The sequence below is a fragment of the Salmo trutta genome, chromosome 13 (assembly GCF_901001165.1).
Source record: "Salmo trutta chromosome 13, fSalTru1.1, whole genome shotgun sequence".
NCBI lineage: Eukaryota > Metazoa > Chordata > Actinopteri > Salmoniformes > Salmonidae > Salmo > Salmo trutta.
Genome location: NC_042969.1, coordinates 41294409 through 41310969, shown reverse-complemented (window position 1 = coordinate 41310969; position 16561 = coordinate 41294409). Strand labels below are relative to the sequence as shown.

Sequence of the window (16561 nt, the reverse complement as noted above, 5' to 3'; positions counted from 1 at the left end):
TAGGTTCAGAGATCCACACCCCGTCCCTAGCTAGCTGTCAGACAGACTAGTAGTTTCAAAGAGCCACACCCCGTCCCTAGCTAGCTGTCAGACAGACTAGTAGGTTCAGAGAGCCACATCCCGTCCCCAACTAGCTGTCAGACAGACTAGTAGGTACAGAGAGCCACATCCCGTCCCTAGCTAGCTGTCAGACAGACTAGTAGATTCAGAGAGCCACACCCCGTCCCTAGCTAGCTGTCAGACAGACTAGTAGGTTCAGAGAGCAACACCCCGTCCCTAGCTAGCTGTCAGACAGACTAGTAGGTTCAGAGAGTCACACCCCGTCCCTAGCTAGCTGTCAGACAAACAGAATAGTAGGTTCAGAGAGCCACATCCCATCCCTACCTAGCTGTCAGACAGACTAGTAGGTTCAGAGAGTTACACCCCGTCCCTAGCTAGCTGTCAGACAAACAGACTAGTAGGTTCAGAGAGCCACACCCCGTCCCTAGCTAGCTGTCAGACAGACTAGTAGGTTCAGAGAGCCACACCCCGTCCCTAGCTAGCTGTCAGACAGACTAGTAGGTTCAGAGAGCCACACCCCGTCCCTAGCTAGCTATCAGACAGACTAATAGGTTCAGAGAGCCACATCCCGTCCCTAGCTAGCTGTCAGACAGACTAGTAGGTTCAGAGAGCCACACTCCGTCCCTAGCTAGCTGTCAGACAGAATAGTAGGTTCAGAGAGCCACACCCCGTCCCTAGCTAGCTGTCAGACAGACTAGTATATTCAGAGAGCCACACCCCGTCCCTAGCTAGCTGTCAGACAGACTAGTAGGTTCAGAGAGCCACACCCCGTCCCTAGCTAGCTGTCAGACAGACTAGTAGGTTCAGAGAGCTACATCCCGTCCCTAGCTAGCTGTCAGACAGACTAGTAGGTTCAGAGAGCCACACTCCGTCCCTAGCTAGCTGTCAGACAGACTAGTAGGTTCAGAGAGCCACACCCCGTCCCTAGCTAGCTGTCAGACAGACTAGTATGTTCAGAGAGCCACACCCCGTCCCTAGCTAGCTGTCAGACAGACTAGTAGGTTCAGAGAGCCACATCCCGTCCCTAGCTAGCGGTCAGACAGACTAGTAGGTTCAGAGAGCCACACCCCGTCCCTAGCTAGCTGTCAGACAAACAGACTAGTAAGTTCAGAGAGCCAGAATCCCGTCCCTAGCTACCTGTCAGACAGACTAGTAGGTTCAGAGAGCCACACCCGTCCCTAGCTAGCTGTCAGACAGACTAGTAGGTGCAGAGAGCCACATCCCTTCCCTAGCTAGCTGTCAGACAAACGAGTAGGTTCAGAGAGCAACACCCCGTCCCTAGCTAGCTGTCAGACAGACTAGTAGGTTCAGAGAGCCACATCCCGTCCCTAGCTAGCTGTCAGACAGACTAGTAGGTTCAGAGAGCCACACCCCGTCCCTAGCTAGCTGTCAGACAGACTAGTAGGTTCAGAGAGCCACACCACGTCCCTAGCTAGCTGTCAGACAAACAGACTAGTAGGTTCAGAGAGCCACATCCCGTCCCTAGCTAGCTGTCAGACAAACAGACTAGTACGTTCAGAGAGCCACACCCCGTCCCTAGCTAGCTGTCAGACAAACTAGTAGGTTCAGAGAGCCACACCCAGTCCCTAGCTAGCTGTCAGACAGACTAGTAGGTTCAGAGAGCTACAACCCGTCCCAAGCGAGCTGTCAGACAGACTAGTAGGTTCAGAGAGCCACACCCCGTCCCTAGCTAGCTGTCAGACAACAGACTAGTAGGTTCAGAGATCCACACCCCGTCCCTAGCTAGCTGTCAGACAGACTAGTAGTTTCAAAGAGCCACACCCCGTCCCTAGCTAGCTGTCAGACAGACTAGTAGGTTCAGAGAGCCACACCCCGTCCCCAACTAGCTGTCAGACAGACTAGTAGGTACAGAGAGCCACATCCCGTCCCTAGCTAGCTGTCAGACAGACTAGTAGATTCAGAGAGCCACACCCCGTCCCTAGCTAGCTGTCAGACAGACTAGTAGGTTCAGAGAGCAACACCCCGTCCCTAGCTAGCTGTCAGACAGACTAGTAGGTTCAGAGAGTCACACCCCGTCCCTAGCTAGCTGTCAGACAAACAGAATAGTAGGTTCAGAGAGCCACATCCCATCCCTACCTAGCTGTCAGACAGACTAGTAGGTTCAGAGAGTTACACCCCGTCCCTAGCTAGCTGTCAGACAAACAGACTAGTAGGTTCAGAGAGCCACACCCCGTCCCTAGCTAGCTGTCAGACAGACTAGTAGGTTCAGAGAGCCACACCCCGTCCCTAGCTAGCTGTCAGACAGACTAGTAGGTTCAGAGAGCCACACCCCGTCCCTAGCTAGCTATCAGACAGACTAATAGGTTCAGAGAGCCACATCCCGTCCCTAGCTAGCTGTCAGACAGACTAGTAGGTTCAGAGAGCCACACTCCATCCCTAGCTAGCTGTCAGACAGACTAGTAGGTTCAGAGAGCCACACCCCGTCCCTAGCTAGCTGTCAGACAGACTAGTATATTCAGAGAGCCACACCCCGTCCCTAGCTAGCTGTCAGACAGACTAGTAGGTTCAGAGAGCCACACCCCGTCCCTAGCTAGCTGTCAGACAGACTAGTAGGTTCAGAGAGCCACATCCCGTCCCTAGCTAGCTGTCAGACAGACTAGTAGGTTCAGAGAGCCACACTCCGTCCCTAGCTAGCTGTCAGACAGACTAGTAGGTTCAGAGAGCCACACCCCGTCCCTAGCTAGCTGTCAGACAGACTAGTATGTTCAGAGAGCCACACCCCGTCCCTAGCTAGCTGTCAGACAGACTAGTAGGTTCAGAGAGCCACATCCCGTCCCTAGCTAGCGGTCAGACAGACTAGTAGGTTCAGAGAGCCACACCCCGTCCCTAGCTAGCTGTCAGACAAACAGACTAGTAAGTTCAGAGAGCCAGAATCCCGTCCCTAGCTACCTGTCAGACAGACTAGTAGGTTCAGAGTTATATAATCACCTGTTACTAACGGCAGCCTGCAGCTTCTTGTTCTTCTGCTTACTCTTCTTATTAGAGTCCCCTCGACTGTAGATGGGCAACACTGATGCATAGCCATGCTCTGCCTCTGTAGAGAGAGAGGAGAGGAGAGAGAATTGTTTCAATGGGACGTCGTGACATAAAGTCCTTCCTTTGGGTTGCAACTAAACCTACATTTTCATAGACTATTGCCTTGGGAAATCAATGACAGGCAAAATTAACAAATCAATGTGATTGTAAACACAAAGTTAAACTTTAGGCGTTTGACTGATGCATAGCGAGGTTCTGCCTCTGGACAGAAAAGAACGAAAGGACTAGTTTTAATTGACACTCACAGAGCCTTCAGAAAGAATTCACACCCTACACTTTTGCACATCGTGTTGTGTTACAGGCTGAAATTAAAAAGGTTTAAATGTAGATGTTTGTGTCACTGGCCTACACACAATACACCATAATGTCAAAGTGGATTTATGTTTTTAGAAATGTTTACAAAAAAAATAAAAATGAAAATCTTAAATGTCTTTAGTCAATAAGTTTTCAGCCTATTTTTGTATGGCAAGCCTAAACAAGTTCAGGAGTACAAATGTGCTTAACAAGTCACATAATAAGTTGCATGGACTCACTCTGTGTGCAATAATAGTGTTTAACATGATTTTTTAATAACTACCTCATCTCTGTACCCCACACATTATATGTAAGGTCCCTCAGTTGAGCAGTGAATTTCAAACACAGATTCAACCACAAAGACAAGGGAGGTTTTCCAATGCCTTGCAAAGAAGGGCACCTATTGGTAGATGGGTAAAAATATATTAAAAACACAGACCCTTTGGCTTTGTGCATGGTTAAGTTATTCATTACACTTTGGATGGTGTATCAATACATCCCCCAAAAAAGGTAAAGTCACCTAGTAAAATACTACTCGAGCAGAAGTCTTAAAGTATTTGTTTTTAAATATACTTAAGTATCAAAAGTAAATGGAATGGAGCAAAACACAGGCAGAATCCTAGAGGAAAACCTGCTTCGGTCTGCTTTCCACCAGACACCTTTCAGCAGGACAATAACCTACAACACGAGGCTAAATCTACACCGAAGACTGTGAATGTTCCTGAGTGGCCGAGTTAGAGTTTTGACTTGAATCTACTAGAAAATCTACGACAAGACCTGAAAATGGCTGTCTAGCAATGATCAACAACCAACTTGACAGAGCTTGAAGAATTTAGAAAATTATAAAATGGGCAAATGTTGCACAATCGAGGTGTCGAAAGCTCTTAGAGCAGGGTGCAAATGACGGGGGAGCCAGGCCTGAACTTTGGGGATGGTCTCTAAATAATGATATTTAACCATTCTCCTATTATTTAAAATGCAGTGGTAAATATGAAAATAAAAGCTTCCAAATGAAAGTAACACCTCTGTGTCTTGGTTTAAACCATTTATTTCTATGTGGCTGCACAAACCATCTCCTTGTTGACGAATGGTACTGCACTCAGTAGTGCTGAATTTTCGGCCTAAGCTGAGCTCCTATAAAAGCATAGATATCCCTGTGTGCTTCCTCATTTTCTCCATTTGTTTGCCATGCGTCCTTGATAAAAAAAATTTAAAAGCCTTTATTCCAATGCATTAGATGTATACATTGATGTATCACTGTCTGCTTTTGTCAGTCAGCTGTTTAGAGCGCTCATTGTTTTTACAGGTGCACCGTGGGTACTGGTGTTCTCCGTGAAATCCGTGGACACGAAGTAGTTCACTTATTTCACTTTTTTATTTTCTATCAGTATTTGTTTTATTTCCTGGATCAGCTGATGATGGTCAACAATATCACTAGACAACTAGCCTACAGCTAAACACCAACATCACTAGACACCAACATCACTAGACACCAACATCACTAGACAACTAGCCTACAGCTAGACACTAATATCACTAGACACCAATATCACTAGACAACTAGGCTACAGCTAGACACCAATATCACTAGACAACTAGCCAACAGCTAGACACCAATATCACTAGACAACTAGCCTACAGCTAGACACCAATATCACTAGACAACTAGTCTACAGCTAGACACTAATATCACTAGACACCAATATCACTAGACACCAATATCACTAGCCAACTAGCCTAAAGCTAGACACCAATATCACAAGACAACTAACCTACAGCTGGACACCAATATCACTAGACAACTAGTCTACAGCTATACACCAATATCACTAGACACCAATATCACTAGACATTAATATCACTAGCCAACTAGCCTAAAGCTAGACACCAATATCACTAGACAACGAGCCTACAGCTAGACACCAATATCGCTAGACACCAATATCACTAGACAACTAGCCTACAGCTAGACACCAATATCAATAGACAACTAGCCTACAGCTAGACACCAATATCACTAGACACCAATATCACTAGACAACTAGCCTACAGCTAGACACCAATATCACTAGACAACTAGCCTACAGCTAGACACCAATATCACTAGACAACTAGCCTACAGCTAGACACCAATATCACTAGACACCAATATCACTAGACAACTAGCCTACAGCTAGACACCAATATCACTAGACAACTAGCCTACAGCTAGACACAAATATCACTAGACAACTAGCCTACAGCTAGACACCAATATCACTAGACACCAATATCACTAGACACTATGCACCAATATCACTAGATACCAATATCACTAGACAACTAGCCATCAGCTAGACACCAATATCACTAGACACCAATATCACTAGACAACTAGCCATCAGCTAGACACCAATATCACTAGACAACTAGCCTACAGCTAGACACCAATATCACTAGACAACTAGCCTACAGCTAGACACCAATATCACTAGACACCAATATCACTAGACAACTAGACTACAGCTAGACACCAATATCAATAGACAACTAGCCTACAGCTAGACACCAATATCACTAGACAACTAGCCATCAGCTAGACACCAATATCACTAGACACCAATATCACTAGACAACTAGCCTACAGCAAGACACCAATATCCCTAGACACCAATATCACTAGACACTATGCACCAATATCACTAGATACCAATATCACTAGACAACTAGCCATCAGCTAGACACCAATATCACTAGACACCAATATCACTAGACAACTAGCCATCAGCTAGACACCAATATCACAAGACACCAATATCACTAGACAACTAGCCATCAGCAAGACACCAATATCACTAGACAACAATATCACTAGACAACTAGCCTACAGCTAGACACCAATATCACTAGAAACCAATATCACTAGACACTAAGCACCAATATCACTAGACACCAATATCACTAGACAACTAGTCTACAGCTAGACACCAATATCACTAGACACCAATATCACTAGACAACTAGTCTACAGCTAGACACCAATATCACTAGACAACTAGCCTACAGCTAGACACCAATATCACTAGACACTAAGCACCAATATCACTAGACACTATGCACCAATATCACTAGATACCAATATCACTAGACAACTAGCCATCAGCTAGACACCAATATCACTAGACACCAATATCACTAGACAACTAGCCATCAGCTAGACACCAATATCACTAGACAACAATATCACTAGACAACTAGACTACAGCTAGACACCAATATCACTAGAAACCAATATCACTAGACACTAAGCACCAATATCATTAGACACCAATATCACTAGACAACTAGCCATCAGCTAGACACCAATATCACTAGACACCAATATCACTAGACAACTAGCCATCAGCTAGACACCAATATCACTAGACAACAATATCACTAGACAACTAGACTACAGCTAGACACCAATATCACTAGACACCAATATCACTAGACAACTAGTCTACAGCTAGACACCAATATCACTAGACAACTAGTCTACAGCTAGACACCAATATCACTAGACAACTAGTCTACAGCTAGACACCAATATCACTAGACAACTAGCTTACAGCTGGACACCAATATCACTAGACACCAATATCACTAGACAACTAGTCTACAGCTAGACACCAATATCACTAGACAACTAGCCTACAGCTAGACACCAATATCACTGGACACCAATATCACTAGACAACTAGACTACAGCTAGACACCAATATCAATAGACAACTAGCCTACAGCTAGACACCAATATCACTAGACAACTAGCCATCAGCTAGACACCAATATCACTAGACACCAATATCACTAGACAACTAGCCTACAGCTAGACACCAATATCACTAGACACTAGTCTACAGCTAGACACCAATATCACTAGACACCAATATCACTAGACATTAATATCACTAGCCAACTAGCCTAAAGCTAGACACCAATATCACTAGCCTACAGCTAGACCCCAATATCACTAGACAACTAGCCAACAGCTAGACACCAATATCAATAGACAACTAGCCTACAGCTAGACACCAATATCACTAGACACCAATATCACTAGACAACTAGCCTACAGCTAGACACCAATATCACTAGACAACTAGCCTACAGCTAGACACAAATATCACTAGACAACTAGCCTACAGCTAGACACCAATATCACTAGACACCAATATCACTAGACATTATGCACCAATATCACTAGATACCAATATCACTAGACAACTAGCCATCAGCTAGACACCAATATCACTAGACACCAATATCACTAGACAACTAGCCATCAACTAGACACCAATATCACTAGACAACTAGCCCACAGCTAGACACCAATATCACTAGACAATTAGTCTACAGCTAGACACCAACATCACTAGACACCAATATCACTAGACAACTAGCCATCAGCTAGACACCAATATCACTAGACACCAATATCACTAGACAACTAGCCTACAGCTAGACACCAATATCACTAGACACCAATATCACTAGACACTATGCACCAATATCACTAGATACCAATATCACTAGACAACTAGCCATCAGCTAGACACCAATATCACTAGACACCAATATCACTAGACAACTAGCCATCAGCTAGACACCAATATCACTAGACAACTAGCCTACAGCTAGACACCAATATCACTAGACAACTAGCCATCAGCTAGACACCAATATCACTAGACAGCAATATCACTAGACAACTAGCCTACAGCTAGACACCAATATCACTAGACACCAATATCACTAGACACTATGCACCAATATCACTAGATAGCAATATCACTAGCCAACTAGCCTAAAGCTAGACACCAATATAACTAGCCTACAGCTAGACACCAATATCGCTAGACACCAATATCACTAGACAACTAGCCTACAGCTAGACACCAATATCAATAGACAACTAGCCTACAGCTAGACACCAATATCACTAGACACCAATATCACTAGACAACTAGCCTACAGCTAGACACCAATATCACTAGACAACTAGCCTACAGCTAGACACCAATATCACTAGACACCAATATCACTAGACACTATGCACCAATATCACTAGATACCAATATCACTAGACAACTAGCCATCAGCTAGACACCAATATCACTAGACACCAATATCACTAGACAACTAGCCATCAGCTAGACACCAATATCACTAGACAACTAGCCTACAGCTAGACACCAATATCACTAGACAACTAGCCTACAGCTAGACACCAACATCACTAGACACCAATATCACTAGACAACTAGACTACAGCTAGACACCAATATCAATAGACAACTAGCCTACAGCTAGACACCAATATCACTAGACACCAATATCACTAGACAACTAGCCTACAGCTAGACAACAATATCACTAGACACCAATATCACTAGACACTATGCACCAATATCACTAGATACCAATATCACTAGACAACTAGCCATCAGCTAGACACCAATATCACTAGACACCAATATCACTAGACAATTAGCCATCAGCTAGACACCAATATCACAAGACACCAATATCACTAGACAACTAGCCTACAGCTAGACACCAATATCACTAGACAACTAGCCTACAGCTAGACACCAACATCACTAGACACCAATATCACTAGACAACTAGACTACAGCTAGACACCAATATCAATAGACAACTAGCCTACAGCTAGACACCAATATCACTAGACAACTAGCCATCAGCTAGACACCAATATCACTAGACACCATATCACTAGACAACTAGCCTACAGCTAGACACCAATATCACTAGACACCAATATCACTAGACACTATGCACCAATATCACTAGATACCAATATCACTAGACAACTAGCCATCAGCTAGACACCAATATCACTAGACACCAATATCACTAGACAATTAGCCATCAGCTAGACACCAATATCACTAGACACTAAGCACCAATATCACTAGACACCAATATCACTAGACACCAATATCACTAGACAACTAGTCTACAGCTAGACACCAAAATCACTAGACAACTAGCCTACAGCTGGACACCAATATCACCAGACACCAATATCACTAGACAACGAGTCTACAGCTAGACACCAATATCACTAGACAACTAGCCTACAGCTAGACACCAATATCACTAGACAACTAGCTTACAGCTGGACACCAATATCACTAGACACCAATATCACTAGACAACTAGTCTACAGCTAGACACCAATATCACTAGACAACTAGCCTACAGCTAGACACAAATATCACTAGACAACTAGCCTACAGCTAGACACCAATATCACTAGACACCAATATCACTAGACACTATGCACCAATATCACTAGATACCAATATCACTAGACAACTAGCCATCAGCTAGACACCAATATCACTAGACACCAATATCACTAGACAACTAGCCATCAACTAGACACCAATATCACTAGACAACAATATCACTAGACAACTAGCCTACAGCTAGACACCAATATCACTAGAAACCAATATCACTAGACACTAAGCACCAATATCATTAGACACCAATATCACTAGACAACTAGTCTACAGCTAGACACCAATATCACTAGACACCAATATCACTAGACAACTAGTCTACAGCTAGACACCAATATCACTAGACAACTAGTCTACAGCTAGACACCAATATCACTAGACAACTAGTCTACAGCTAGACACCAATATCACTAGACAACTAGCCTACAGCTAGACACCAATATCACTAGACAACTAGTCTACAGCTAGACACCAATATCAACAGACAACTAGCCTACAGCTAGACACCAATATCACTAGACACCAATATCACTAGACAACTAGACTACAGCTAGACACCAATATCAATAGACAACTAGCCTACAGCTAGACACCAATATCACTAGACAACTAGCCATCAGCTAGACACCAATATCACTAGACACCAATATCACTAGACAACTAGCCTACAGCTAGACACCAATATCACTAGACACTAGTCTACAGCTAGACACCAATATCACTAGACACCAATATCACTAGACATTAATATCACTAGCCAACTAGCCTAAAGCTAGACACCAATATCACTAGCCTACAGATAGACCCCAATATCACTAGACAACTAGCCAACAGCTAGACACCAATATCAATAGACAACTAGCCTACAGCTAGACACCAATATCACTAGACACCAATATCACTAGACAACTAGCCTACAGCTAGACACCAATATCACTAGACAACTAGCCTACAGCTAGACACAAATATCACTAGACAACTAGCCTACAGCTAGACACCAATATTACTAGACACCAATATCACTAGACATTATGCACCAATATCACTAGATACCAATATCACTAGACAACTAGCCATCAGCTAGACACCAATATCACTAGACACCGATATCACTAGACAACTAGCCATCAACTAGACACCAATATCACTAGACAACTAGCCCACAGCTAGACACCAATATCACTAGACAATTAGTCTACAGCTAGACACCAACATCACTAGACACCAATATCACTAGACAACTAGCCATCAGCTAGACACCAATATCACTAGACACCAATATCACTAGACAACTAGCCTACAGCTAGACACCAATATCACTAGACACCAATATCACTAGACACTATGCACCAATATCACTAGATACCAATATCACTAGACAACTAGCCATCAGCTAGACACCAATATCACTAGACACCAATATCACTAGACAACTAGCCATCAGCTAGACACCAATATCACTAGACAACTAGCCATCAGCTAGACACCAATATCACTAGACACCAATATCACTAGACAACTAGCCTACAGCTAGACACCAATATCACTAGACACCAATATCAATAGACACTATGCAACAATATCACTAGATAGCAATATCACTAGCCAACTAGCCTAAAGCTAGACACCAATATAACTAGCCTACAGCTAGACACCAATATCGCTAGACACCAATATCACTAGACAACTAGCCTACAGCTAGACACCAATATCAATAGACAACTAGCCTACAGCTAGACACCAATATCACTAGACACCAATATCACTAGACAACTAGCCTACAGCTAGACACCAATATCACTAGACAACTAGCCTACAGCTAGACACCAATATCACTAGACACCAATATCACTAGACACTATGCACCAATATCACTAGATACCAATATCACTAGACAACTAGCCATCAGCTAGACACCAATATCACTAGACACCAATATCACTAGACAACTAGCCATCAACTAGACACCAATATCACTAGACAACAATATCACTAGACAACTAGCCTACAGCTAGACACCAATATCACTAGAAACCAATATCACTAGACACTAAGCACCAATATCATTAGACACCAATATCACTAGACAACTAGTCTACAGCTAGACACCAATATCACTAGACACCAATATCACTAGACAACTAGTCTACAGCTAGACACCAATATCACTAGACAACTAGTCTACAGCTAGACACCAATATCACTAGACAACTAGTCTACAGCTAGACACCAATATCACTAGACAACTAGCTTACAGCTGGACACCAATATCACTAGACACCAATATCACTAGACAACTAGTCTACAGCTAGACACCAATATCACTAGACAACTAGCCTACAGCTAGACACCAATATCACTAGACAACTAGCCTACAGCTAGACACCAATATCAACAGACAACTAGCCTACAGCTAGACACCAATATCACTAGACACCAATATCACTAGACAACTAGACTACAGCTAGACACCAATATCAATAGACAACTAGCCTACAGCTAGACACCAATATCACTAGACAACTAGCCATCAGCTAGACACCAATATCACTAGACACCAATATCACTAGACAACTAGCCTACAGCTAGACACCAATATCACTAGACACTAGTCTACAGCTAGACACCAATATCACTAGACATTAATATCACTAGCCAACTAGCCTAAAGCTAGACACCAATATCACTAGCCTACAGATAGACCCCAATATCACTAGACAACTAGCCAACAGCTAGACACCAATATCAATAGACAACTAGCCTACAGCTAGACACCAATATCACTAGACACCAATATCACTAGACAACTAGCCTACAGCTAGACACCAATATCACTAGACAACTAGCCTACAGCTAGACACAAATATCACTAGACAACTAGCCTACAGCTAGACACCAATATTACTAGACACCAATATCACTAGACATTATGCACCAATATCACTAGATACCAATATCACTAGACAACTAGCCATCAGCTAGACACCAATATCACTAGACACCAATATCACTAGACAACTAGCCATCAACTAGACACCAATATCACTAGACAACTAGCCCACAGCTAGACACCAATATCACTAGACAATTAGTCTACAGCTAGACACCAACATCACTAGACACCAATATCACTAGACAACTAGCCATCAGCTAGACACCAATATCACTAGACACCAATATCACTAGACAACTAGCCTACAGCTAGACACCAATATCACTAGACACCAATATCACTAGACACTATGCACCAATATCACTAGATACCAATATCACTAGACAACTAGCCATCAGCTAGACACCAATATCACTAGACACCAATATCACTAGACAACTAGCCATCAGCTAGACACCAATATCACTAGACACTAGCCTACAGCTAGACACCAATATCACTAGACAACTAGCCATCAGCTAGACACCAATATCACTAGACACCAATATCACTAGACAACTAGCCTACAGCTAGACACCAATATCACTAGACACCAATATCAATAGACACTATGCACCAATATCACTAGATAGCAATATCACTAGCCAACTAGCCTAAAGCTAGACACCAATATAACTAGCCTACAGCTAGACACCAATATCGCTAGACACCAATATCACTAGACAACTAGCCTACAGCTAGACACCAATATCAATAGACAACTAGCCTACAGCTAGACACCAATATCACTAGACACCAATATCACTAGACAACTAGCCTACAGCTAGACACCAATATCACTAGACAACTAGCCTACAGCTAGACACCAATATCACTAGACACCAATATCACTAGACACTATGCACCAATATCACTAGATACCAATATCACTAGACAACTAGCCATCAGCTAGACACCAATATCACTAGACACCAATATCACTAGACAACTAGCCATCAGCTAGACACCAATATCACTAGACAACTAGCCTACAGCTAGACACCAATATCACTAGACAACTAGCCTACAGCTAGACACCAACATCACTAGACAACCAATATCACTAGACAACTAGACTACAGCTAGACACCAATATCAATAGACAACTAGCCTACAGCTAGACACCAATATCACTAGACAACTAGCCATCAGCTAGACACCAATATCACTAGACACCAATATCACTAGACAACTAGCCTACAGCTAGACAACAATATCACTAGACACCAATATCACTAGACACTATGCACCAATATCACTAGATACCAATATCACTAGACAACTAGCCATCAGCTAGACACCAATATCACTAGACACCAATATCACTAGACAATTAGCCATCAGCTAGACACCAATATCACAAGACACCAATATCACTAGACAACTAGCCTACAGCTAGACACCAATATCACTAGACAACTAGCCTACAGCTAGACACCAACATCACTAGACACCAATATCACTAGACAACTAGACTACAGCTAGACACCAATATCAATAGACAACTAGCCTACAGCTAGACACCAATATCACTAGACAACTAGCCATCAGCTAGACACCAATATCACTAGACACCAATATCACTAGACAACTAGCCTACAGCTAGACACCAATATCACTAGACACCAATATCACTAGACACTATGCACCAATATCACTAGATACCAATATCACTAGACAACTAGCCATCAGCTAGACACCAATATCACTAGACACCAATATCACTAGACAATTAGCCATCAGCTAGACACCAATATCACTAGACACTAAGCACCAATATCACTAGACACCAATATCACTAGACACCAATATCACTAGACAACTAGTGTACAGCTAGACACCAAAATCACTAGACAACTAGCCTACAGCTGGACACCAATATCACCAGACACCAATATCACTAGACAACGAGTCTACAGCTAGACACCAATATCACTAGACACCAATATCACTAGACAACTAGCCTACAGCTAGACACCAATATCACTAGACACTAAGCACCAATATCACTAGACACCAATATCACAAGACAACTAGTCTACAGCTAGACACCAATATCACTAGACAACTAGTCTACAGCTAGACACCAATATCACTAGACAACTAGCTTACAGCTGGACACCAATATCACTAGACACCAATATCACTAGACAACTAGTCTACAGCTAGACACCAATATCACTAGACAACTAGCCTACAGCTAGACACAAATATCACTAGACAACTAGCCTACAGCTAGACACCAATATCACTAGACACCAATATCACTAGACACTATGCACCAATATCACTAGATACCAATATCACTAGACAACTAGCCATCAGCTAGACACCAATATCACTAGACACCAATATCACTAGACAACTAGCCATCAACTAGACACCAATATCACTAGACAACTAGCCTACAGCTAGACACCAATATCAATAGACAACTAGCCTACAGCTAGACACCAATATCACTAGACAACTAGCCATCAGCTAGACACCAATATCACTAGACACCAATATCACTAGACAACTAGCCATCAGCTAGACACCAATATCACAAGACACCAATATCACTAGACAACTAGCCATCAGCAAGACACCAATATCACTAGACAACAATATCACTAGACAACTAGCCTACAGCTAGACACCAATATCACTAGAAACCAATATCACTAGACACTAAGCACCAATATCACTAGACACCAATATCACTAGACAACTAGTCTACAGCTAGACACCAATATCACTAGACACCAGTATCACTAGACAACTAGTCTACAGCTAGACACCAATATCACTAGACAACTAGCCTACAGCTAGACACCAATATCACTAGACACTAAGCACCAATATCACTAGACACTATGCACCAATATCACTAGATACCAATATCACTAGACAACTAGCCATCAGCTAGACACCAATATCACTAGACACCAATATCACTAGACAACTAGCCATCAGCTAGACACCAATATCACTAGACAACAATATCACTAGACAACTAGCCTACAGCTAGACACCAATATCACTAGAAACCAATATCACTAGACACTAAGCACCAATATCATTAGACACCAATATCACTAGACAACTAGTCTACAGCTAGACACCAATATCACTAGACACCAATATCACTAGACAACTAGTCTACAGCTAGACACCAATATCACTAGACAACTAGTCTACAGCTAGACACCAATATCACTAGACACTAGTCTACAGCTAGACACCAATATCACTAGACAACTAGCTTACGCTGGACAACCAATATCACTAGACACCAATATCACTAGACAACTAGTCTACAGCTAGACACCAATATCACTAGACAACTAGCCTACAGCTAGACACCAATATCACTAGACAACTAGCCTACAGCTAGACACCAATATCAACAGACAACTAGCTTACAGCTAGACACCAATATCACTAGACACCAATATCACTAGACAACTAGACTACAGCTAGACACCAATATCAATAGACAACTAGCCTACAGCTAGACACCAATATCACTAGACAACTAGCCATCAGCTAGACACCAATATCACTAGACAACCAATATCACTAGACAACTAGCCTACAGCTAGACACCAATATCACTAGACACTAGTCTACAGCTAGACACCAATATCACTAGACACCAATATCACTAGACATTAATATCACTAGCCAACTAGCCTAAAGCTAGACACCAATATCACTAGCCTACAGCTAGACCCCAATATCACTAGACAACTAGCCACAGCTAGACACCAATATCAATAGACAACTAGCCTACAGCTAGACACCAATATCACTAGACACCAATCACTAGACAACTAGCCATCAGCTAGACACCAATATCACTAGACAACTAGCCTACAGCTAGACACAAATATCACTAGACAACTAGCCTACAGCTAGACACCAATATCACTAGACA

General features: G+C 42.6%; 1 protein-coding gene across 1 annotated transcript in view; it reads right to left on the bottom strand.

The window, feature by feature from the left end:
* The window catches only part of mxd3 (MAX dimerization protein 3), a 57268-nt gene that overhangs the window by 22992 nt on the left and 17715 nt on the right, over positions 1-16561 (bottom strand). The window contains exon 2 of the mRNA XM_029772093.1: positions 3010-3115. Coding sequence (XP_029627953.1) covers positions 3010-3115 — 106 coding nt within the window. The remainder of the gene's footprint in view (positions 1-3009; positions 3116-16561) is intronic.